General features: G+C 56.7%; 3 protein-coding genes across 3 annotated transcripts in view; 1 reads left to right on the forward strand and 2 right to left on the reverse strand.

Moving 5' to 3' along the window:
- The window catches only part of LOC134167254 (uncharacterized), a 30,902-nt gene extending 29,146 nt beyond the window's left edge, over window positions 1-1,756 (reverse strand). The window contains exon 1 of the mRNA XM_062625709.1: window positions 1,732-1,756. The gene's annotated coding sequence lies outside the window, so the exon portion shown is untranslated. The remainder of the gene's footprint in view (window positions 1-1,731) is intronic.
- Window positions 1,757-16,418: 14,662 nt separating this feature from the next.
- Window positions 16,419-17,390, reverse strand: CLPS (colipase). The gene is made up of 3 exons (XM_062625711.1): window positions 17,251-17,390; window positions 16,638-16,760; window positions 16,419-16,558 (listed from the first exon to the last, which is right to left on the reverse strand). Exons 1-3 carry the CDS (start codon window positions 17,344-17,346, stop codon window positions 16,421-16,423), a joined length of 357 nt encoding a protein of 118 aa, XP_062481695.1. The 5' UTR covers window positions 17,347-17,390; the 3' UTR covers window positions 16,419-16,420.
- Window positions 17,391-19,381: 1,991 nt separating this feature from the next.
- On the forward strand, window positions 19,382-23,427 carry LHFPL5 (LHFPL tetraspan subfamily member 5). Its single transcript, XM_062625598.1, has 4 exons — window positions 19,382-19,884; window positions 22,314-22,550; window positions 22,867-22,899; window positions 23,159-23,427. Exons 1-3 carry the CDS (start codon window positions 19,473-19,475, stop codon window positions 22,881-22,883), a joined length of 666 nt encoding a protein of 221 aa, XP_062481582.1. The 5' UTR covers window positions 19,382-19,472; the 3' UTR covers window positions 22,884-22,899; window positions 23,159-23,427.
- Window positions 23,428-24,048: the final 621 nt, after the last annotated feature.

A 24,048-nucleotide genomic window follows, 5' to 3' on the forward strand; every position in this document is an offset into this window, starting at 1 on the left:
TCCACCCTCCCCAGGTCCCACAAAAGGATGAATTTATTCCTCACTGCTGAAGGAAAGGGTTTGGAGGTTTCATTTGCTTTTAATCAGTCCCCACTCTACTGGATGACCTGAAAATTCAGTGTAATAATCTGTCATTTACGAGTTATAATAAACAAGCTTTGAAATCCAGAGGTTTCAACATCTGGACACAATCTTTTTCAAGTGCAACTATCTCAGCATTAATTAATATAAAATATATTAAAGTGCTTCTAGCTGAGCAAACAAGGAGGCTTGCGAGTTCAGAAGCCTCCTACAAGTGCGCAACACGCGCTTCACTTGGACCAGCACATCCTGACCCACGGTGCCAGCACACAGCCCCACTAAAGGAACATAAACTCAAAGAATCATGGAACGGTTCATGTTGGAAGGGACCTTAAAGCTCCTCCAGCTCCAACCCCTGCCACGGGCAGGGACCCCTTCCATAGAGCAGCTTGCTCCAAGCCCCTGTGTCCAACCTGCCCTTGAACACTGCCAGGGATGGGGCAGCCACAGCTTCTCTGGGCACCCTGTGCCAGCGCCTCAGCACCCTCACAGGGAAGAGCTTCTGCCTAAGAGCTCAGCTCAGTCTCCCCTCGGGCAGGTTAAAGCCATTCCCCTTGGCCTGTCCCTACATCCCTTGTCCCAAGCCCCTCTCCAGCTTTCCTGCAGCCCCTTCAGGCACTGGAGCTGCTCTCAGGTCTCCCCTTCAGGAGCCTTCTCTTCCCCAGGCTGAGCCAGCCCAGCTCTCTCAGCCTGGCTCCAGAGCAGAGCTGCTCCAGCCCTTGCAGCACCTTCTCATCCACCCCTTCAACTGCTCAAAAGCAACAAGGCTGCATCCATCCTTCTTGCAAATCTGCTGGTTTCCCAAACACTGTCCTACACACTGGCACCAGCAGTTGCAAATATTATTGTTTCCTCTTCCAGATTAAAAGCAGCATCATCACGACTGATACTCATGAGCAGTCGATGCCCATGTGCAATCAAGCTGCCTGCAAAGGGCCAGGCTGCCCAGACTGAGCATCCTCCTGCGTGTCCTGATACAGGCACCGTTGTGACTTTACTCCTCATTTTAGCACTGCCACACAGACATTAATTCAGCTGCGGCATCAGATAATTAAACATTTTTTGTCTATTTTTTTTAAAGCAGGTGAAACAAAGGGCTTTCCTTGATGTCTTTTTAAGCTGGGCAATGGCTGGTGCCTTCCCCACCTTCATTACCCTTCAATGGTGTGTGGTTTTCAGGCTGGCAGCAACACCAGGGCACTGCATGGGCACTTGCAGAAATGCAGTGGGCACAGAGAACCACAGAATGAACCAGGTTGGACAAGACCTTCAAGAGAAAGTCCAACCTTTTCCCCAGCAATGCCAAATCTATCACTAAACCACGTCACTAGCGGCCCCATGTACCTCAGAGCCCTTCCCTCTTTGCACATGCCTTTCCAACGATGGTACCAGGAGGATGCACACCATACAACAGCAACACACACTGCACAAAGATCCACACCATAAACCCAAGCCGTTTAGTTTTGCAGTTCCCTCTCTACATGAACGCTGCTATCTTCCAGCCTGAAGAAATAGGAGAAAATTCTTATTTTCCGAGCAGAGAATGGGATGCAGATGTCCAGCCCCGGGCTGAGGACAGACAGGTATCACACATGCTAGGGTTTCACCAAGCACACGAGCCCGAGCCACGTTTCCTAGAAATCAGCATACCGGGAATTTGCCAGCTCCAAATGGAAACTTTCTGCTGCAGATCCCTGCCAGAGGCTCACCCGAGGGGAAAGCAGCAGAAAGGCTGGCGAGGGGTTTGAGGGCTCTCACCTTGCCACCATGCGATCGCTGGAGAACGTCGGGAAGTCCAGGAAGGGTCTGGATGTGCGCACCCAGAAGAGGCAGGGTGAGGATTTCACACCAAACCTGGTAAAGAAGACAGGAAGTAGTTAAAAATAAGACAGTAACATAAAAAACCCACATACACTTTATGCTCAAACAGGGGTTAAGACGAAGGGAGAACAGAGACGGCTGTTTTAAACCACAAACCCAGCTCTACTATGGTCAGAAAGGGATGATAAGACCACGGACAAAAGCTCCCATGGCAGCTCCCCTGCTCCCTGCAGCCACGGGACAACGTTTTGACCTGCTGTTTCCATAAAACAGCACTCAGCATCGTACCATCAGCTTAAAAAAGGGGGGAACAAAGAAAGGAGAAACAGAAAAGGCTATACTCTGTCCAACTTTTTTATTGACCGGTGCTGAAAGTCAGGATGAAAACTAGCACGATGAAAAAATAAGAGCAGGGGTTTGGCTTTTTTTAGACATACTTAGCACAAAGCACTTCTATGGCACCACAACAGCCTTAAAAGCTTTTGATTGCAACACAGGAGGGAGTTTAACATGCAAAAGGTCAGACTAAAACCAGCAAATCTGAATGCACCAGCAGGGGGGAAACATGGGGCCCCACATCCTGGTGACCATCACCCCAAATGCCACGAGCATTGCCCCAAATCGCAGTGAGCACTGCCCCAAATCCCAGCCCTCGAACTAGGCAGGAGCTTGAGGACCTGATCCTAGTGCAGCCACCGGCAGATAACGAAGACCAGCCTACCCAGCGCAGCAGCCAGGCTCTCTGCGCTGTCCCACCGTGGTTTTGCTTCCCCTTAATTACAGAAACTAGTTTTTTCTAATAAAATCAGAGAATCACAGCATCAAGCAGGCTGGAAAAGATCGTTAAGATGAAGCCCAACCATTCCCAGCACTGCCAAGGCCACCCCTAACCCATGGCACTGAGGCCTCGTCTCCACGCTGTGTGAACACTTGCAGGGACGGTGACTGCAGCCCTGCCCTGGGCAGCCTGTTCCAATGCCTGAGCACCCTCTGGGGCAGGAATTGTTCCTCAGCTCCATCTAAACCTGCCCTGGGGCAGCTTGAGGCCGTTTCCTCTTGTCCCATCCCTTGTTCCTTGGGAGCAGAGACCCTGTTTCCTGAGTGAACAGTCCCCACACTGCGGGAGAGGGAAGCCCGGAGCAATGTTTTTCCCAGGACAAGGGTGTTTTAAGGCTCCTGGAACACAAGCCTGAGAAGCAGAGACCCAGGAAGATAGTGTCTGAGTTGGGAATAAATTAAAACTGGGATTCCTAAGAAAACATGACCTTCTTAAACCTGACCAAAGCAGCACCACGTAACCCTCAGCCCCATCCCGACACAGCAGGATGCACTCAGACATCAAGTGCCACTTCTCCCACTCATACATCACAGCTTCAATTTGAGATTAATTATGTTTCTGACTTCCCACCCCTTCTTTAACATAAATAGGGAAGCCATTAAATCTAAACTATCTCTATCTAAGACTCACATGGATTGATTTACATCCTACCATGCACATTGTGCAAGCATTGGGCCCATCACGGCCACTCTGATTCAAACAAAAAGCCAAAACACAAATAGAGCTGCTTTCATGGCCCAGCACCCTGACGAACCTCCATCTTGGCCAGGGCAAACCGTAACAGATCCAGGGACCAAAGGTTATCCATGATTGTTGCTCCAGGTCTAACTCCTGCCCATGGAGACCCCGGTACCTGCCAAGCATCCCTTGAGCATCGCAGTGCCACCTGCCCTGTGGGACACCCTGGAAAGGGATGTGCCCACCCACCACCTCCCAAGGACCAGAAGGTGCTGGTGCTGTAACAGAAGAGAGGTAGCAAGGGAAGAGTTTTAAGCAATTAAGAGAACACCGAAAGGAACTACTGCATGAGGCTAACTTAAATACAACAGCATGTGCTCCCATCACACTTGCCTAGCTAATCATTTTGCCCAGCTAGTATTTTTGAGCTTCTGAAGCAGTTTTAGTTAAGATCCAAGTCATAAATGATTGGTTTTCCCTTTTTAAATATGTTGAAGAAGAGGCTGCCCTCAAGTTTCAGCTGCAGCGAGAAGAACAACTGAGCAGAATGGCTGCTGCTCCCTGCCAGGATAAATACTCCAACAGACGGATGGGTTCAGCCCCTCTGCATCCCCCAGGAGCCATGGCAACATGCAAAAGGCTTTCAACAAGGTGTTGCCCCCCAACCACAGTTTACAATATAAACCCATTAAAAATAATCTGGTTATTAGCAAATCATTTATTTCCAGGTTGCTTCAAGTAAGATGATGCAGGGATAAAGCTCCTTTTGGCTCTCTAGCAAGCATCCCATCAGCAGCCCGTGGTCCATCCCCTCAGTGTGAGTGCCCAGAGACACAACACCCTCTAAAGTAAAATGGACAAAAACCCCCAAGCAATATATTTTCCCCTCTCCTTTATTCCAAACCACAAACATATGCTGGGAAAAGCAAAAGCCATAAACATTTATGGGCTGCTGCTCTTTCAAGAGGAGAAGGTACCAGGATGGGACACGATCAAGGGTTTTACACACTGATGCTCTTCTGCTCCTACCCCTGAGGATTTCAGCTGCTCCCAGCACAAAAATCAAGACAAGACTGCCACAGGTAGCACATCCCAGAAATACTGGAAAACCCAGGAATGCCGGAGCCAGCAGCAAAGCAGGGAGAGGCAACAGCCTGCACCCATCCCACTCCTGGAGGAGCTAACACGGTCTCAGATGATGGTAAAACATAAAAAATAAGTTAAGAACCAGTAATATAAGTGTAGAATGGGCTGTTTCAGCCCTGCCTCAGCTTCCCGGGAGACTGCTGGCAGAGGGGCCCATCGCAGCATCCGAAGAAGCTCAGAGGCCATTATCCAGACACAGAATAGCACTCCATTTCCTAATGCTTTCAGAAATTAGGATTATGTAACTGGAGAGGGGAAAAAAACACAGTAATATAGTCAAGCAGGTTACATAAACCACCCCTAAAAAGTGAGAAAGTGCTCGACATCCCGCGACCCACTCCCTGGCAACCTCAAACTGGGGTTTCTGCCATTGAAAATGTGCAGGCTCCTTTCACCGTGTCTTCTCCCCCGGTCAACGCAAGCAGGGAGAACAGAGCTAGCCAGGCTTTTCGGGACACTGGAAAGAAATATTCCACCTCTGGCTATAAAACATGAAGTTCCACTCCCTGGACAGCACAGTCTGGTAACACTGATCCCTCCATAGAGTATCCTCCTGGCAGCAGCTACACCATCGCAAGCAAACCCCATTCTAAGAACCAGCTTGGGGGAACTAAAATAAAAACCCAATGGGAATAAACAAGGAACACCTTGTCTGCCAATTCTGTCCTAATCTGGCCTTTTTTCTTTTTCAGAATAAATTTGACAATTGAACTTGGATTTATTTCATTTTTTTTAATTTCTAAAATCATCTCATTGCTTGCAACAGACTCCAAACAACTTTCCACCCAGTCACTGTCACCCACAGCAGCTGGAATGTGTATTTTATCCTTATGTTCTCACTTATCCCCATGCACAAGCACTTGGCAGCATCCTGAGATCCCAAAGGAGGGATCCCCAACTTGGCATCTGGCATTGCCAGAAATAACCCGGCACCCAGGAACGTTTTTATGAAGCTATGTGTGTACCAGGGCTCTATAAACGCCAAATTTCATCGCGCAAATGACAATTCCCAGCATGTGGAACACCAGCCTGTTCCCTCGCCAAATCAGGGTTTCTTGGAAAGGAGAAGGAAATGCCACGAATGGCCAAAATGACACTGGGGGACCAGGACTGCCGTCACTGGGGGACCCTGCAAGGTACTCGGGGGTCAGGATGATGCTGAGAATGCTGTGGCTTTGGGGACAATGTTACACACCCACCAGGTCACCCTCATTCCCACCAGCCCAGTGGAAACATGCATGTGAACATGAGTGCACACACACACACACACACACACACACGTGAACTGCTGAAGGATGGGGGGGGAGCCACAATGGGGGTCACACGTCAGAGATGAGGCTCTTGGGGAGGTGGTGCGTCCCACAACTCCTTATATTGAATTAAGTGATTAAATTGAACATAAATAGCAGTAAGACCAGGGGGAATGGGTTAAAACTTCAACAGGGGAGGTTCAAGTTAGATCTAAGGCAGAAGCTCTTCCCTGTGAGGGTGCTGAGGCGCTGGCACAGGGTGCCCAGAGAAGCTGTGGCTGCCCCATCCCTGGCAGTGTTCGAGGCCAGGTTGGACACAGGGGCTTGGAGCAAGCTGCTCTAGTGGAAGGGGTCCCTGCCCATGGCAGGGGTTGGAGCTGGAGGAGCTTTAAGGTCCCTTCCAGCTCAAGCCATTCTATGATAGAAATATTCCCATTTCAAGTACTCTTGGATTTAAAGAGGCTAATTCCCTAAAGCGGTGCTACCATTGATGCAGATGGGGCAGAGGAAGAGTTAATCTCAGTTCTTCCTCACCCCACCTCTTCACTTCTGACAGTTTTACTCTGATTCTTTTCATTTTCCAACACACTCACTAGCAAAAGCAGAAATCCTGATTGCAGTCACAGTTACCGATTACAGAAAAAGCCTGTCAGGGCCATGAGAAGAACAACTCGTACAGTAGAACAGTCATGGCCATTTCCTTACACCCACAAACATACCACATTAAACTAAACAAACACAGAACCCCCCAACTTTGCTAAGAAACTTATTATTTCCTTGTGATATGTATGCATGAGACTGGCACGAGCTCCAGTGATCCCTCAAGGGGCTGTAACAACTTTATATGCATATATATGAGGGATTGAATATAAAATAAAATATTAAGCAGTATAGAAGTAGAAACAAATGAGAACAAACTGTTCTCAAACACTTCAAGAACATTCCCCTGCTCTGAGCCAGCCCAGGGAGCTGTGGCTGGACAGAGCAGGGTCTCAGCGCTGAGCATCTCGAGCTTCACAGCTAATCTGCAAGCTGGCAGTTAAAACACACCCAGCTACACAGCAGTGATACTCCTGAAGGATGCAACTTGGTTTTTTATTTGGGAATTGCCCTTATTTTCTGGCTCATCCCAGCAGAAAGATGCTCTAACAGCGCCAGGAAAGGAGCTCAACATAATTCAAGCCTATGCTGGGCAAATACAACCTTGGGAAGCTATGATTATTTAATTGTGTAAGAAAGAAGAAAAGTAAGAGCACAAGCTGTCAGGCCAGCAGCCATCTCTGCTCCGGGCAGGACAAGAAGCCGCACTGGACCAGCCTTCCCCCCTAAACGGCTCCAGCACCAGTCCCACTCCATCCTCCAAGCCCGAAACTGTAAGAGACGCCACATCCCATCACCTCCCAGCAGGCTGCAGCAGAAGCGATAACTCTGCACCAGAAACCTGTTGCTTTAAGGCTTTTTTTCCTCACGCTATCACACATTTCCTCCAGCTCAAGTCCCAAACCCCCAAAAAACTCCCCAAACACCTCTCCACCAGCGCCCCATCCTTGTGGGCACCCAGCTCCATCACACCCTCACCTTCATCCTCCTGCGTTGTGTGTGTTGCTGTTATCACCCACAACACAGCAGGGCCAAGGACCAGCACCCCAACAGGGTCTCTAGTATTCTCAGTGAGGGACCCCTGCATCCCACCTTTGGGCTGCAAAACTGAGCCCCCCTGGGAAGTTACTTCTGCTCGGGGAACACCAGGCTGGAGATAGAACCTAAGCATATCCAAGCCGCAGCATCACTGCCTGAGCCAAACCCACGGCACCTCCAAGAAAACAGCACACAAAACCCACACAAATGGCTGTGCTCATGCCCTTCCCACACGACTCCCCAGACCCACGAAGGACCCAACGCCTCACACAGCCCCAGGAAGGGTCCCGCAGCCACACGCCAGCCCCACGCACACCCCTACAGCGCTTCCCCAGCCCCACGCGCACCCCTACAGCGCTTCTCCAGCCCCACGCACACCCCTACAGCGCTTCCCCAGCCCCACGCACACCCCTACAGCGCTTCCCCAGCCCCACGCGCACCCCTACAGCGCTTCCCCAGCCCCACGCGCACCCCTACAGCGCTTCCCCAGCCTCAGACGGAACCGCCCCAGCCCCACAGGACCCACGCAGCCCCACGCGGAGCCCCGCAGCCCTCGGCAGCCCCGATCCTTCCGGGGCACCGCGCACCGACGGCCGCACGGACCCACCTCCTGCCGCCACCGCCCGGCTCCGAGTGACCCAGCCCGCCAGTACCGGCTGAGTCTCCCCGGCCGCCGCGCCCCGCCCACCCGCCCGCTCCTTATTGGCAGCTCCTCCTGCCAATCTTGCCGACGGCCCCCCCGCTGCGCCTTCCCATTGGCTAGCGTGGTGCTGGTATGCAAATCAGAACGTGTTCCCCTCTCCTGGCGTGCCTGAGCGCCCCGCCCACTCCGCGCCCCCGCCGGGGCCAGAGGCGGAGCAGGGCAGGCCCCGGGGGTCCCGGCTCCGGGCGATGCCCTGCGGGGGGGTCCCGTTATGTGCAGCGCTCTTGGGGAGTCCCCGGCCCCGTGCGGTGCCCCGGGGGTGGGGGGGTGTCAGCGCCATGCAGGGCTCCAAGGACGCCTCGGCGCCGGGCAGCGCTCCAAGGTTCCCGCAGCCCTAAGCAGCGGCCCCGGGGAGGGTTCGTTCAACCCCCCCTCAAGGGCACCCCCAGCCCTGAGCAGTGTCCCGGGGGGGAGCTGTTCATTAAAACCCCCTCAAGGGCACCGCATCGCTGAGGACCAACCAGCTCCACGCAATGCCGGCGCGGAGAGGGGGTGCCCCATCCCCGTGTAACCTCCTCGGGCCTTGTTATGGGGCACAGAAAGCCCTAGAGAGCAGATAGCGGCCTCTCCCGCCCTGCCCGGGGTTGGAGGACGCCGGGTGCAGGGGCACGGCGAAATGTTCCGTTCAGTATGAAGGAGGTGAGATTTTTGTTAAGAGCCGCCTTAAAATACCCCCGCCCCCCGCGTTAGAACTAACGTGCGGCTTGCAATTAAACATGGGGCACGTGCTGTCATTTAGGCACTCACTGGGAATAGAGGTCAGATCAAAGCCCACGTCAGGAAATAAAGAGCTCTATTTTCACCACGTCTCTTTTTTTTCCTGCTCTAAAACAACCCGGGATGAATTCTGTTACCGGGTTTTACACATTTCCTGCCCGGGAGCTTTACATTCCCATTTACCAAAGAAATACTGGGTGTTCCCAACATCAGGAATTTCGTGCAGGCCCCTCAGATAATACCCAAGCTCTGAAACATCCGACAACAGCAGTGAAGGGGTCCAGCACCCCAACTGTTCTTGCACCCCAATTTTTGTTTGCATTAAAAATATACAATATAAACTCAAAATACACGCAAAGCAGCACCAGGGTGGGGTTTTAACAGGTATCTGCGAATTACTGCGATGCCAGCACCAGCTCACTTTGCTTTCTTGTGGGGTGGGATGCCCGAACCCTAGTGTTGGGGTCTGCCTCGTCCCCTCCATCCCTGTAACACAACCTGGAAGAAATCTGTTCCATAAATAATCCCGGTTGGGTTTGGAGTGGCTGCCAGGGACACTGCCTGTTCCCCCAGCTGCCTGCACATGTTCTGCCCCGAAGGGACAGGAGATCTGGGGGAAGCTTTGCCCCCCATCCAAAACGAGGACCAGATCCCAGGGACCGTCCATCCCCGAGCACTTCGTGTGATGTGAGAGCAGCAGTTCCTGACGAAAACAGAAATAAACCTAAAAATCGGGGATATTTTTATTCATCCTTGCCTTCTGCTAAAAATAACCGGCGTTAATCTGCCTCGCGTCCCTCCGCCTCGGCTTCACGTCTAAAAGCCGCATCAGGGACTCGGGGGCGCGTTGGAGAGCAGAGGAAATGGGTTTTCTCCCCGTGTCACGACACAGATGGCCCCGGCTGTAAGTCGGTGGCCTTGGACAGATGACCCACGCAGGATGCTCCTCGGGTGACCCCGAATGCATCCTTCCTCCCCCCCCCCCGGCAGCCAGATACCTGCCCAATGCCCATTCTGGGGAGCAAAGGAGCTTTTTTGGAGCCGAGTGATGCCATAGTCTCACTGCCTGCACCCCCCTTCCCCGGTACGTGCCCGCTCCAAGGGCCCGGGTTGTGCCCGGTGCAGGGGTGCAGCGTGGTGGAAGCCGGGTGTTTACCGGAGGTGCAGCCGGGTGTTGCACAACCGGAGCAGAGTGCAGGAGGACACCGTGTCCTCACCACCGCCCGTGGGTGCAGCTGCACCGGCGGCAGGGAATGGACGGGCGGGGGGGGAACGACACGGGACATACGGGGACACGGGGTGAGGGCAGCAGGGCAGGACCTCACCCCTACTTTGTGTGGGGATGCTTGACCCACGGGGTGCAAAGCAGCTGCCAAGCTGCTGTCTGCATGAGGCCTCCCTAAATCTTCCCACTGGAGAGGTGGTGGGAGGGATGCCGGTGTCCTCATGGAGCCTGGCCGGTGGTGAGCAACCGGATCCAACCTGGGATGATCCCTCCTCTGGTTCTGTTCTCCCTCATTGCTCGATCCACGGCTCCTGCAATGAGATTTTAGCCGCAGAAGGGCAGAGACCTGCCCCGGAACCCCCTGAGCAGCCCCTGCTCCATCACAGGCCAGTGCCTGCCCCGTCCCCCAATGTGGCCAGGGCTGCCCCTTTCCCTGTGCATTTCCAATCCATAAATTTCCAGCTTTGTGATCCGAACGCTGCAAGAAATCCTGATGCAAGCAGGCGGGGGCAATTCCAGCCAGAGGCTTTTCCAAGGCTGGATCCACCCCTGAGTCCCCATTTGCCTCCCGGACACGGGCTGGAAGAACAGGCTGTTTTCCCAGATTATTTCCCCGCTGAGGAAAAGAGGGAAATCCCCGGATCCCCCGGCTGGTGATGAGCGGGGTCGGGGGTGAGTAGGCATGGACCAGGGGTCTCCCAGCCCCACACCACCGAGGGCAGGATGCCGCAGAGCCGGAGCAGGGAGGATAAATAAAGTCCAGCTCCGGCGTCCTGGCCGGCGGCCACTTCTAACACAAAGTACATTCCGGTCTGGACGTAACGAACTGTACCAGCCTCCGCCGAGGCGGGGGCTCCCCGCCGGGATAGGGGGGCCGGGGGGGGTTGGAGGGTACCGGCTGGTCCCTCTCGCTGTGCTGGGTGCAGGGATGAGGAGAATGCAAGCCCCTGGGGATGGAGACTGCGCTGTGCGACGGGGATGCTGCTGCCGGAGGGAGCTGCACCCCAAAACCACGCCGGGGACACGGCTCTGTGTGCCCCAACGCTGATGGGAGCCGGGGAGGGGGGGACACAGCACACACAGCAGCGTGGCTCAGGCCGCTGCTGCTGTCGTGGTCCCCCCCACACACCCCGAAGCTTCCGGGATTTTGTGCCCCTGGAGCCGCACCGGGAGCGCGGAGCGGCCGCGCGGGAGCGGGGTAGAGAGCGGCCCCCGCCCGGAGCACCCCGTCCCGGCGGCGGGCGGGCTGCCAGGGCCCGGCCGGGACAGCGTGTACCGGCCGCGGAGCGCCGGGAACAGCCTGAGTCAGCACCCGGGGAGAGCGGCCCCGAGGCCCAGCTCCGCCCCGCGGGCTGCTGGCGAGCTGCGCGGAGGCCAGTGCCACCCGCGGCATCACCCCAACAACCCCCGGCGTCACCCCAACATCACCCGGCATTCCCCCAGCAGCCCCCAACGTCCTTTTCCTATTTCCCCTTCCCGCCAGGTATCTCTTCCAGCATCACTCCAACATCAGCCCCTAACATCACTCCTGGCACCCCACCATCACATCCCCTTCAGCATCCTCCCAACATCCTCCCTAGGCATCCCCCCCAGCGTCACCCCCCATCTTGGCCCCCGGCATCCTTCCCCAGCATCTTCCCTCCCCACCATGACCTCACCAGCACCACTCCTGGCACTCCTCAGCATCTCCCCAGCATCACCCTAACAGGTCCCTCACGGGACCTGGCCGTGCTCCCAGCCCAAAAACAACCCAGAGGAGTGACAGGGACCCCCAGCCAGGTTTTGGGGTTGCCCAGAGCTGAGGTTTTCCCTTCCCACCGGTTCCTTACCCCGGGAAAACCATCAGAGTGGAAAAACAGGAGAGCATCAGGCGCTATTCCCTCCGTCACATGTGAAGGCAAAGCCAGAGAGGCCGGGAGAAATCTTCAACAATTGGTTTTGGCAAGAAGAGGCAAACCAGAGCTTTTCATGAATCCGTTATTTTTATTCTGCTGTTGCTAGAAAGGTTCCTCCAGCAAGAGCTCAAGGGACATCAGCTCCATCCCAAACCACCTCCTTGGGACCTGGGAAAACCTGGCTCGGGTTTTCCTGAAGAGGCAGTAGCTGGGTGCGTGGTGTGGCTGCACCCACTGTGGACCTGCTGTGAGGGTTCTGCTGCTGCAGGCACGGATTAGAACCATAGAACCATAGAATGGTTTGGGTTGAAGGGCACTTAAAGCTCCTCCAGCTCCAACCCCTGCCACGGGCAGGGACACCTTCCACTAGAGCAGCTTGCTCCAAACCCCTGTGTCCAACCTGGCCTTGAACACTGCCAGGGATGGGGCATGAGGTGACTGACCAGGAGCATCTCCTGGGGGATTTGGGGTGCCCCAAGCCCCGGGTGCTGGCTGGGCTGCCCCTCACCCTGCAGGGACGTGCTTCATCCCTACAGCCCCTGCCTTGCAGCCACAAGTGGCCACCTCCAGCCAAAAGGGAGGGGCAGCCCCAGATGCCCCCCTCTGGGGTACCCCCAAATTACTCTGTGCACCCCCAGATGCCTCCGTGCAGCCCCTTAGGTGACTTCCCATGGCACAAGCACCCACGAAGCAAAGGCACGCCCAGCACTCTCCAACCCAAACTGCATGAGTGCCCCCAGCCCTGCCACAGGATCAGGCCCCTGCATGACCCCAATCTGCAGCAAACTGGAGAGGGGGACAGGAGAATCACCCCATCTATCACTGCCCCAAGCAGGGTGCTATGGGGCTGCTGCCTGCCTGGGGTCCTCCAGTTCAACCCCCCAAGAATTACCTCCCTGGGGCTGGCCGCCCCCCCAACACCCTTTTTGGGGGGTTTTGGCAGGGTTGGGGGTGCTCTCCTTTGGGGGGGAGTGTGTGCTGAGGAGGGGGTCTGCAAGGATGGGCTTTGGGTGGGCACCAACTGGGGAGGCTGCTACATTGTACAAGGGGGGGGCGCAGACAATTGGGGGTGCAGGGACCCCCCGGGATGTGCAGAGCAGGAGCGTCACGGCCTTGTTTTGGGGTGAAACTCGATAGAAACGAGCGATGCAGGAGGGGCGGCTCTGCCGAGGGAAGGGTTAAAGCAGCGCGGCGGAGAAGAGGTGAAGGCCGAGGGCTGCGGAAGGGGGAGAGAGGGAGGAGGGAGGTTGGGGAGAGGGAGGCGAGAACATCCTGTACCCTCGGGGGAACAGCCCGGGGAGGGCCGCGGGGGGGGGGGGGGGCACACATCAGGGGCAGCCCTGGGGTGAACGGGCGGAGATGAGGGTGCGGGGTGCGGGGGGAGCACCCCAGTGCTTGCACCCCAGGATGAGGCAAGGTCCCCGATGGGGGGGTCCGTGCCATTCCCCCCAGGGGGGATGCCCTGTTCCCCCCCTCAGCTTAGGGTGCCCCCACCCTGGCGCAGGGCCCCCCCGGGGCTGGCAGCACCCCGCGCTCGCTGGGGGCCCCTTCCTGTGTTTGTCAAGACGCCGTGAGTCAGGCGTCTGGCTGTCGGTTTAAGCCAATATTTACCAGTCCCGAGCTGCCAAAATAAAGTTGCCGCTTCACCAGTAAATACAGGGACAGATGGGGGGGGGGTGTGTGTGTGTGTGTGCTCATGTGTGCCCCCCCTCCCAGCACAGCCACCCCATTCCCACCTTTCTGCCTCCCCCATCCTCCTCCTGCCAACATAAGGACACCCCAACGATGAGGTACGTGCAAAATCCTCATCGTAGGCACCAGGAGCTGACCCTTCCCCCGCCAAGGTTCCCCCTCTGCAGAGAAGGGGTGACCCCCAAAGCGGGGCTCCAGGGCTGTGGGGATTCCAGGGTCCCCGTCGCACTCCCGAGGCTGAGCTGCCCCTGGGCTGGGGGGGGATCCCCACGGCAGGGGGGGGCCGGGCTGCGGCTGCCCCCTGCTGGTCCTGTGCTGGTCTTGTGCTGGTCCTGTGCTGGTCCTGTGCTGGTCCTGTGCTGGTCTTGTGCTGGTCTTGTGCTGGTCCTGTGCTGGTCTTGTGCTGGTCCTGTGCTGGTCCTGTGCTGGTCCTGTGCTGGTCTTGTGCTGGTCCTGTGCTGGTCCTGTGCTGGTCCTGTGCTGGTCCTGTGCTGGTCCTGTGCTGGTCTTGTACTGGTCCTGTGCTGGTCCTGTGCTGGTCCTGTGCTGGTCCTGTGCTGGTCCTGTGCTGGTCTTGTGCTGGTCCTGTGCTGGTCCTGTGCTGGTCTTGTACTGGTCCTGTGCTGGTCCTGTGCTGGTCCTCTGCCCAGGCCTGGCCGTATCCTGCCCAGGCCAGGGATGCAAAGCCCCAGACAAATCTGGTCCTGTTCACGCAGAGCTCCCGGTAGCCTCAGGATGTGTTCCTGGGTGACACCAGCCTCTCCGGAGTGGGGAATGGCTGAGGACCCCATGCAGATGGTGAGGCTGGGGAGTCTCCCCATGTCCCTGTGTCCCCTCGCTCTGCCCACAGGAGAGGCACCGCTGTCTCTGTCCCTTTCCCCATCTTCAACCTCCTCCGGGCCTCACTCCTGAGGACATGGACCTGGTGATCTCCTGCCCAGGACCCCCCAGTCACAATGCCAAAACCTTCAAGGCTCTCGCCACCCACCCCGGGTTTAGAACTAAACTCCAGGTCAGCATTTCCCCTCTCACACCTCTGCTGAGCCGGGCTTGAAGAGCCCTAGAGCATCCCTTGCCCTGTCCCCAAGCTGCCGCCCATGTCCCCAGCACCACAGCAGGGACCCCTCTGTCTGCGGCACCCTCCCACCTGCATCCCCTGGGGCTTCTGCAGGGGCAGATGCCCTAACCCTGGAAAGAAGGCTTCCTGCAGGGCATCCTCAGGAATTGGCCTCTGTGTCGTCCCCCCTCCCCCCCCAACCCAGTGCAGAGCCACCTCCGGAGCCTGTGGGTGCCTGGTGCTCCTTCTGTCTCCAGGGGTAGAAACGTGTAAGATGTCCCCAGAGAATCGCCCTGCAATGACCCCCTCGCCTTCTGCTGCCCCCCCAGTTCTTCCAGGTAGGTGCCTTTTCCTCTTCCTCACCCCCCCCAGCAGGTCTGCATCCCCTTCCCATGCCCAAACCAACAGCTCTGAGCTGGGCATCACCCCCTGCAGCCGCCCTGCCCAGGGCAGGGTTAAGGGGATTTGCAGGGCTGCTCCCCCCATTGCCTTTCCCCAGCTCCAGCCTGAGTTCCCAGAGCTCCTGCACATCCTGCACCCAGAGTAGCTGCTGGTGGAGGTGCTACACAAGGGGAATCATAGAATCATGGAATGGTTTGGGTTGGAAAGGATCTTAAGATCATCCAGTTCCATCCCCCTGCATGGCATGTACAGCCACTGCCATTGTGCAGCACTTTCCAAGGAGGACTCACACTCAGCGTCCTCATGGCCTCGTCTGCAGACCCCGAGGAGGAGGAGGGCTCCCGGAGTGCAGGGTCTGTATAGATTCTATAGAATCATGGAATTATGGAATCATGGAATGGTTTGTGTTAGAAGGGACCTTCTAACCATCCAGTTCCAGCCCCTGCCATGGGCAGGGACCCCTTCCACTAGAGCAGCTTGCTCCAAGCCCCTGTGTCCAACCTGGCCTTGAACACTGCCAGGGATGGGGCAGCCACAGCTTCTCTGGGCACCCTGTGCCAGCGCCTCAGCACCCTCACAGGGAAGAGCTTCTGCCTTAGATCCAACCTGAACTTGCCCTATTTCAGTTTGAACCCATCACCCCTTGTCCTGTCGCTACAGTCCCTGAGCCAGCCGCATGCGGAGGTGGACATGACCACCAACACATTGAGCACCCCCAGCTTCCACACCACCTCCAAGTCCTTCTTCTCCAGTGACAAACCTTTTCTAGGGGACTTTTCCAACCAGAAAGGAGCCAATAAACCGAGTCTGGCCCAACCCAAAGGCTTCCTCTGATCCCAGCACTGCTGCAGCTTCCCCTGCACCCCCTTTGCCAACGCACCCCCTGAGCAGAGCTCACCCCATGGCTCACTGCCGGCCTGGCCCAGGTTACTGTACAGTTACATACGATGTGCACACACATACGGGTAAAGCCATCACAGCCCTGTGGCTTTTCCTAGGCCCTCCTGTCCCCAGCCCGTGCTGGAGGGATGGAGGGATGGATGGATGGATGGATGGATGGATGGATGGAGGGATGGATGGATGGATGGATGGATGGATGGATGGATGGATGGATGGATGGATGGATGGATGGATGGAGGGATGGATGGAGTGAAGAGGCCGGCTTGCAGCTCAGTAGAAGATGCTCTTTACTCGACAGACTCCTCGGGGCAGTGCAGGCAGGTACTGGCATCCCTGGGGAGGGGAAAAGGGGGGGGGGGCGGGGTACTGGGGGGTCTTCATCGCGACTGCTGGGCTTCCGCAGGGTCTTGGCAGATGCCGAAGTCGCTGTTGGTGATGGCACCCACGATGGACATGTCGGCGTCACAGGACAGGCCTCTCTCACAGGGACACTTGTAGTACACCCCGTAGAGGCTCTGCGGAGAGCAAGGCTCGGTGCAGCGGGGGCGGCCGGCCCGGTTCCCGCTGTGCCCCCGGGCGCAGGGCGGCACGTACCTTCCTGGAGCACTCCTGGAGCTCGGCCGCCTTCGGGGCGCAGCGGGCCAGGCTGAGGCCGCTGTCGCGGTGGCAGCAGTGGCTCTTGCACTGCGCGCTCTGCAGACACAGCTCCCCCGCGTCCTGCACCGCGGGGCGCGCCGTGAGGCCGGGTCGCTGCTCCCCCCTGACCCCCGCTCTGGGGGGCGTCGGGAGCCAGCTCTGCCTCTCCTCTGCTCAGCAGCACCCCCGAGCCTCCCACCCTGCAGCGGGTCCTTGTGCAGGCCCCAGCGCCCCCTCTCACTGCTGTTTTCTGCTGGATTCATGGGAATAGGGCTGGGGCGGCGCAGGGAAAGCCTGTTCCCCGTCCCCATTCCTTGTGTGAACGGGAATGGCTGGCACAGGCAGCTGACAGCTGCCGTCTCGTGCGCTTTCAGGCTTCCATCGCCTTTTACACAGCTGCTTTCCCAGGCTCCAGGACCCCTCACAACCCTAGGAAGCCAACCAGGCCATCCCTTCCGCCTCAGTTTCCGCAGTCACAGCACGTTTTGCTCTCGTACCCCTCCAAGCCCCCTGCCGTGCCCCATTGCAGCACTCGGACTGTCCCAAGGGTGGGGGTCAGTGTCCTTCTTACCAAGTTGAAGACGAGCCCTCGCTCCTGTTCCATGGGCACAGCCTCGGCCAGGAGCAGCATGGCCAGGAGCATGCAGGGGTACAGGACGTTGGCCATGGTGGGCTCGCTTGTGGCTTTGCCATGGGGCAGGCGGGTGCTTTATAGCCGGTGGCTCCGTCAGCTGATGCGGCTGCTCCTATCGCACCCCAGCTCGTGGCATCGGGGCAGCGAGGCCAGTGCTGCCAAGGCTGTCCCCACGTGACAGTCCCACGATGCCCACATCCCCCTTGGCACCTCCTTTGGCAAAGAAGTGACGGCATTCCTGCATTTCCCAGTGGGAATTTCCACTCCTCCCTCCTCTCTGAGGTGCCCTCCGTGCTGGGTGCTGATGACGGGCTCACAGGGAGAGCTGGCGCTATGGCAGGAGCTCCATCAGATCCTGCACCCCTCAAACGTCACCAGCGCAGACACCAAGAAATCCGCTCGAGAAGCCCCAAAGCGTGGCAGGAGCCAGTCCAGCCCCTGCTGGTGTGGCCTCACTGGGTGCTCTGGAGCCCACCGAGGTCCCCAGCCCATGGGGGCCTGTGTCCTGCCAGATATTTTGCGGCTGGTTATTTTGCGGCTGATGAAAGGAAAACAGCCCTGGGAACGGCACAGCTTTTCCTGCCTGGCAATGCTTATGCTTATGGCCTTCAGTGGCCGCAGGCGTGATGTTGAGGCTGGTGCTGGCTGTGGGGTGACCATGGCGCTGGCACATGCCTCTGTGGTCCCTTGGGATGTGGGGCAGATGCGGCTTCTCCAGTATCTGAAGGGGGGCTACAAGGATGCTGGAGATGGACTCTTCATCAGGGCCTGTAGGAACAGGCCAAGGGGAATGGCTTTAACTTGCCAGACGGGAGACTGAGATGAGCTCTTAGGCAGAAGCTCGTCCCTGTGAGGTCCCAGAGAAGCTGTGGCTGCCCCATCCCTGGCAGTGCTCAAGGCCAGGTTGGACACAGGGGCTTGGAGCAAGCTGCTCTAGTGGAAGGGGTCCCTGCCCATGGCAGGGGTTGGAGCTGGAGAAGCTTTACAGCAGGGATTGGAACTGGATGAGCCCTTCCAGCACAAACCATTCTATGGTTCAGTGGTTCTGTGATTCTGGAGAGAGGTCCCCTGCAAGTGCCCACAGCCCATTGGGGCTGCCCATGCTGCTGTGGGGTGTCGTGGCAGCCCCATGAACTGTTTCTCTTTCCACATGGGACTCTGGGGCAGTCCCCTCCCTGCCTGCAGCTACAGCCAGCCCTGGAGCTGACAGGCCATCCAGCCCCCACCACGGTGATGGGGCTTCCTCCACCCAGTGGAGGAAGACTCTGGTGACACCAGCAGGCAGGGCAGAGGGGAGCAGCCACAGGAGCACAGCACCCAGGGGACATTCTGGGGCACACGGCACATGCTGGGGGTTCCAGCACATCCCCTGGCACATCCTGAGGCACACATTTAAGGCAACACACACCCTGGGGAGCATCCCAGCATTGCCCAGGGTTGCATGGTGCAGCCCAGGCCCATCCTGACACACATCCTGGGGGAACGTGGCACAACCCAGCAAACACAGCATGTTATGAGAGGCGCAGTGATGCACAGGGTGCACCCCAGAGCACACATGGTGCATCCTGAACAGAGCCCAGGGCAGGTCCTGGTGCGCACACTGGGGACACAGGGCTCGGCCCACAGGCACTGGGCACATCCCAAGGTGCATCCCGCAGTGGAGGCACAGGGCACATCCCAAGGGAGCATCCTAGGGGTGCAGAGCACAGCTTCGGGACACATCCCAGAGGCAATGTGCCTTGGGGCACAGGGCACATCCTGGAGCTACAGGGCTCATCCCAGAGGCAGATCCTCGGGTGCATCCTGCGGACACAGGGCCCATCCCAAGGGCACATCCGGGGCTGCACGCCGGGGACACAGGGAGAATCGTGGGGGTGCAGGGCCCATGCCGGGGCTCACCCTGGGGACGCAGGGCACATCCCGGCGGTGCAGGCCTCATCCCGGGGCTCCTCCCGCTCCCCCAGCTCAGGACCGGGGTCGCGCCGGCTCCTCCCGGCTCCTCCCCTGCCCTTTGCCGGTGCCGGAGGGGGGGGGGGTCCTCGCCACCGCCCCCCGGGGCGGTCCAGCCGCCTCCGGAGCCTTCCGCCGGGGCGGGGCAGCGCCGGGCGCCCGCGTGCGGGGCCGGTGCCGGTGCCGGTGCCGGTGCGTGAGCCCCCGCCATGCCCGAGCTGCTGCCGGCGCAGGAGGCGGCGCGGATCTACCACACCAACTACGTGAGGAACGCGCGGGCCATGGGGCTGCTCTGGGCCCTCTTCACCCTCTGCTTCTCCATCCTGATGGTCGTGACCTTCATCCAGCCGTACTGGATCGGTGACAGCATCGACACGCCGCAGGCCGGTTACTTCGGCCTCTTCTCCTACTGCATCGGCAACGCGCTCACCGGGGAGCTCATCTGCAAGGGCAGCCCCCTCGACTTCGGCACCATCCCCTCCAGCGCCTTCAAAACAGCCATGTTCTTCGTAGGCATCTCCACTTTCCTCATCATCGGCTCCATCCTCTGCTTCAGCCTCTTCTTCTTCTGTAACGCAGCCACTGTCTATAAGGTCTGTGCCTGGATGCAGCTGGCAGCAGGTGAGGGGGCTCGGGGTGATGCTCGGGGGCGGGGGATGCTGATGCTCCATCCGGAGCTGCTTTTCCCTCTTTGCTTCTGCCGGGGGAGAGCCTGGCCAGGAAGTGGTCCCCAGTGCAACCTTCAAGCCCCATTTGCTCCGTTACTGGTTACCAGTGGCGACTTTGCAGCAGGCAAAGCCTGTCAGAGCAGCTGAGACCCAGCAGACTCCTGATGCTCCATGCTCCGTGCTGCAAATCCAGGCAGCAGCGGGGTTGAGACTTCAGAGCATCATCAGTCCAAGAGCACTGAGCGCTGCAGGGCCTCCTGTGTGCCGGATCCTGCGGGAATTAAGCAGGGAGACAGTGCTGGTGTTTGCTGGGTTATTGTGGTAACTCCCTGAGCTCAGGGGATGATGTACTGGGGAAGTGGAACAGGAGGAGGGGACTGACTGTAACACTCGGCACCATCACCCACAGTTTCCTGTCTTTCTGCTCTTCCCCACATCCCTCTGCTCATCCCCGTGGATCTCCAGCCTTCTCCATTTCTCCCCTGGCACAAGAAGACACCTGAGACACTGGTAACCCAGCTCCTGTGGTTGAAGCCTCGGCTGAAACCCAACCCAGCCACTCCTGAATCATTCATGGATTCAATCTGTCGTCCCGTGGCAGGGACCCCCCACGGCATCGGGGCTGCTCCAGATCCTGGCTGAAGAAGTGAGCTCAAGCCAAGATTTTGATAAGAGGCTTGGGGCAGCTCAGCCTCCTGGGGAGCGCTAGCAGGGAAGGGCTTTGCTGTTGTATTTGGGGCTTTTACATATGTTTTTGTGCTGGATGGCGGAGAGAAACCTGATGCAGGTGCTCAGCCCACATAGATGAGCCTGAATCATCCCTCAGCTGGTTTCTCTGCCCTAAACAGAGAGCTTTGGAGCCATCTCGGGGCTGGTGCTGCAGCATTTCTGAGGGTTATTTTATGAAGGTGACAAGAGGATCTATTTTGTGGCTTTTGCTGTGCTCCAGGGTGCCTCTTCCCCAAAGAGGTGGTTTCTGGGCAGCTTACCCTATTTCTCTGTGCCCCTGCTCCCTGCTAGCTACAGTAATCAAATACAGGAAAAAACAGCTGCTTCTCAAGTAAGAGAAATGCTCCCTGCAGTCCGGGATGCTGCTGGCTGGCATTGCCACTCTTCTGTCCCCAGGGAAAAACCATCAGCAAAGCGTGAGGCAAATGTCCCCTGAGAGAGAAGAGGCACGAGGCCATGGCAGGGAGCAGCTTGCTGCTGCAGGAGGCTGCAGATGTCCAAGAAGAGCAGAGACAAACATCTGCTTCGTAGAACCATGGTTTGGGCTGATACCAAGTCCAACTGAATCACATCCCAGAGCCTCACGGATGAGCTCAGCTTCTCCCTCCTGAGCCTGGTCATTCTTGTCGAGCAAACACAATTTCTCTGAATGTGTGTGTGGGAAAAAAGAAAAAGGCGCTTTGGAGATCTTGGGACATTTTTGGCAGAAGATGGCCCTTTGGCACTGAGTTTGTTGCCACTCCTGTGGCAAAGCCACAAAGGCAATGTGCAGAGCCTGCAGTCTTGGGCTGTGTGTGCTGGGGTTGGGTGTTGGGAGCAGCCGCAGGAGGGGCTGGTGGCTCATGGCTGGGCTGGAACCACCACAGCTGAACAAGCGGAATTAATCTGCAGAGCTGCTGCCGGCAGCTCTACCTTAGCAAAGCATGAGCTAAAATCTGGCCAGGCATGAAGCAACAGCAGGTTCTCCACCTTGCACAGACTAAACCCATCCGGGTGTTGCTTGGAGGAAGTGTTTCTTTGGAGGCACAGGGCCTGGGATGTGTGAGGAGGCAGGAGAGGTGTTGCCTGGGCAACGCAACAAAGGGAGATGCTGCAGCAGTGTGTCCTTGATAGGGAGCTCCTTGGAATGCAGTGCGCTGTGCCCTGCTCCTCCCTGGCTGCAGCAGTGGCAGTAGAGCAGAGCCATGTGTGACCAGCAACCACAGAGCTCTTTAAGCCTGGTTGGTGGCATGTAGTATCTTATCTGTCCATAGCATCATGGTCATGCTCTTAGAATCATAGATTAGTTTGGGTTTGAAGAGACCTTAAAGCTCCTCCAGCTCCAACCCCTGCCACGGGCAGGGACCCCTTCCACTAGAGCAGCTTGCTCCAAGCCCCTGTGTCCAACCTGGCCTTGAGCACTGCCAGGGATGGGGCAGCCACAGCTTCTCTGGGCACCCTGTGCCAGCGCCTCAGCACCCTCATGGGGAAGTATTTCTTCCTAGTATGTGATCTAAATCTTCCACCTGCCATCTCCACACACCAGCTCATCGGGCAGCTTGTGGCTGCTGTCCCTGGCTGTGGCAGTTGGGCTGGCAGTAGATGATGTTTAAGGTCCCTTCCAACCCAAACTATTCCATGACTCTGTGCTGTCACATCTCCCTCTCCCCACAGCTACTGGGCTGATGATTGGTTGTCTGATCTACCCTGACGGCTGGGACTCAACCGAGGTGAAGCGCATGTGTGGGGATAAGACGGACAAGTACACACTGGGTGCCTGCACTGTCCGCTGGGCCTACATCCTCTGCATCATCGGCATCCTTGATGCTCTCATCCTTTCCTTCCTGGGCTTTGTCTTGGGGAACCGACAGGACAACCTCCTCCCATCCGATTTTAAAGTGGAAAATAAAGGTAAAGGCAGCTGTGAGCACCTGTCCTGCTGCTGAGGGTTCTGACCGCAGCTCTTTGGAAGGACAGTGGCTTCCTTCCGTGGGAGAAGTGGGATTGCTGTAATGAGCATCTTGCTGTGTCCTAGTACTACAGCAAGCCAGCAGCAGGCTGAAAATCAATGGAGCACAAGGCAGGAACCCAGACTGAGCTGAGGGGCTTCACCCCGTCCTGCTTTAAATTGGTTTTATTCCTTTTTGAAAGCAAACCTTGCAAAACACAGCCACACCTTCAGTTTTACACCACAACCCATTAACATCATTCTCTTTTTGTTTTACAGAAGAAGAAAACCACTAACAGAGCTACTCACCATGTAAGTGATCCCCCCGGGGTGATTTCTGCTGTTTCTCCTCAGCATGTGTAGCACTGCTGTTGTATTTTGATTACTAAAGGATTGACAACTCTGTATTTTGGGCTATAGTCAGACGGGGTTTAGTTGTGGTTAAAGGGGAATTAATCTTTGCTTTGCCTTCAGGGAAAACATAAATCCTTGCCAAGTGACTAAAAAAAAACAGCTTACAGTTTGAAGTCATTTGGCATTGGGTGACAAGTGACCTTCCCTCTGTTCTCAGGGACACCCAGAGCTCAACTTCCATCAGCCCTTCTCTTTAAAGTGACTTTTCCAAGAGCCTCAAACTTACTGCTGTGGATTTCTACAATTGCTCTTCCTGCCTGGCTCAGAGCACCCCGGAGCTGCTTTGACAGAAAAGCCCAAACTGGACTCAGGTTTTAGCTTCTGGAGTCCACCAGCAAACCTGGCAAGAGGGGAGGGATGGTGATTTGTTGCTGCTTGGGTTTTGTATACCTTCTTTCAAGGAAATCGATTCCAAATTAAAAAGAACGAGTGTTTGGGATTTCATTCATCTCCTTGGAGCAGGGGAAGTCGTCTGCCAGGTCCCAGGTTGTACTTAAAAAGACCCAGCCAATGCCTAGAAAAGCTTTGTATCAGCTTACTACTCTGGGCAGCAGTAACCACAGCACCTTTCAAAGAGAGCACTTTTGGGGGGAAAACCCAGTGTGTGAGGCCACAGGTCTGCAACAGCACCCACCAACAGTGGATGTTGAGCTGTGGATGCTGCCAGGCAGGGGCAACACACAGCAGTACCCGAGTAATCTGATTTAGCCACATTTCTCACCATATCCAGCACCTGCACCAGCCTTTGGCCTACAGAGAACAAAGCAGCACATCGCCCCATCCCGTTCTTGCCTAGTCAGAACCCACGGCAGCCTGGACTGTGATTTTTCTTTCTACTTGCTTTCATTTTTTGGTTCCTGCAGCAGCCAATTCCCTTCGGTTCCGACAAACACCTTCCAGTCTGGGATGCTTGTGTTGCGACTCTTTGCTAGGAAGAAGAGCAGATATATGAGAGACTTGAAGAAAAGCATATTTAAGAGTGGGAAAATAGCAGCAGAGCTGCCCTGCTATTGATTATTCTTCTCTTTTTAAAATGGATCATAGTAT

The sequence above is a fragment of the Pezoporus occidentalis genome, unplaced genomic scaffold, assembly GCF_034315485.1.
Source record: "Pezoporus occidentalis ecotype Australia unplaced genomic scaffold, CSIRO_AGI_Poc_V1 ctg280, whole genome shotgun sequence".
NCBI classification, from domain to species: Eukaryota; Metazoa; Chordata; class Aves; order Psittaciformes; family Psittacidae; genus Pezoporus; species Pezoporus occidentalis.

Excerpts from the sequence above, each read along its gene's own strand:
- CLPS (XM_062625711.1), bottom strand. The coding sequence starts at position 17,346 with ATGGCCAACGTCCTGTACCCCTGCATGCTCCTGGCCATGCTGCTCCTG. Across the intron at positions 16,761-17,250 it reads GAGGGCTCGTCTTCAACTTG|GACGCGGGGGAGCTGTGTCT; the intron begins GTAAGAAGGACA and ends CCCGCGGTGCAG. Across the intron at positions 16,559-16,637 it reads TCCAGGAGTGCTCCAGGAAG|AGCCTCTACGGGGTGTACTA; the intron begins GTACGTGCCGCC and ends TGCTCTCCGCAG.
- LHFPL5 (XM_062625598.1), top strand. The coding sequence starts at position 19,473 with ATGCCCGAGCTGCTGCCGGCGCAGGAGGCGGCGCGGATCTACCACACC. Across the intron at positions 19,885-22,313 it reads CTGGATGCAGCTGGCAGCAG|CTACTGGGCTGATGATTGGT; the intron begins GTGAGGGGGCTC and ends CTCTCCCCACAG.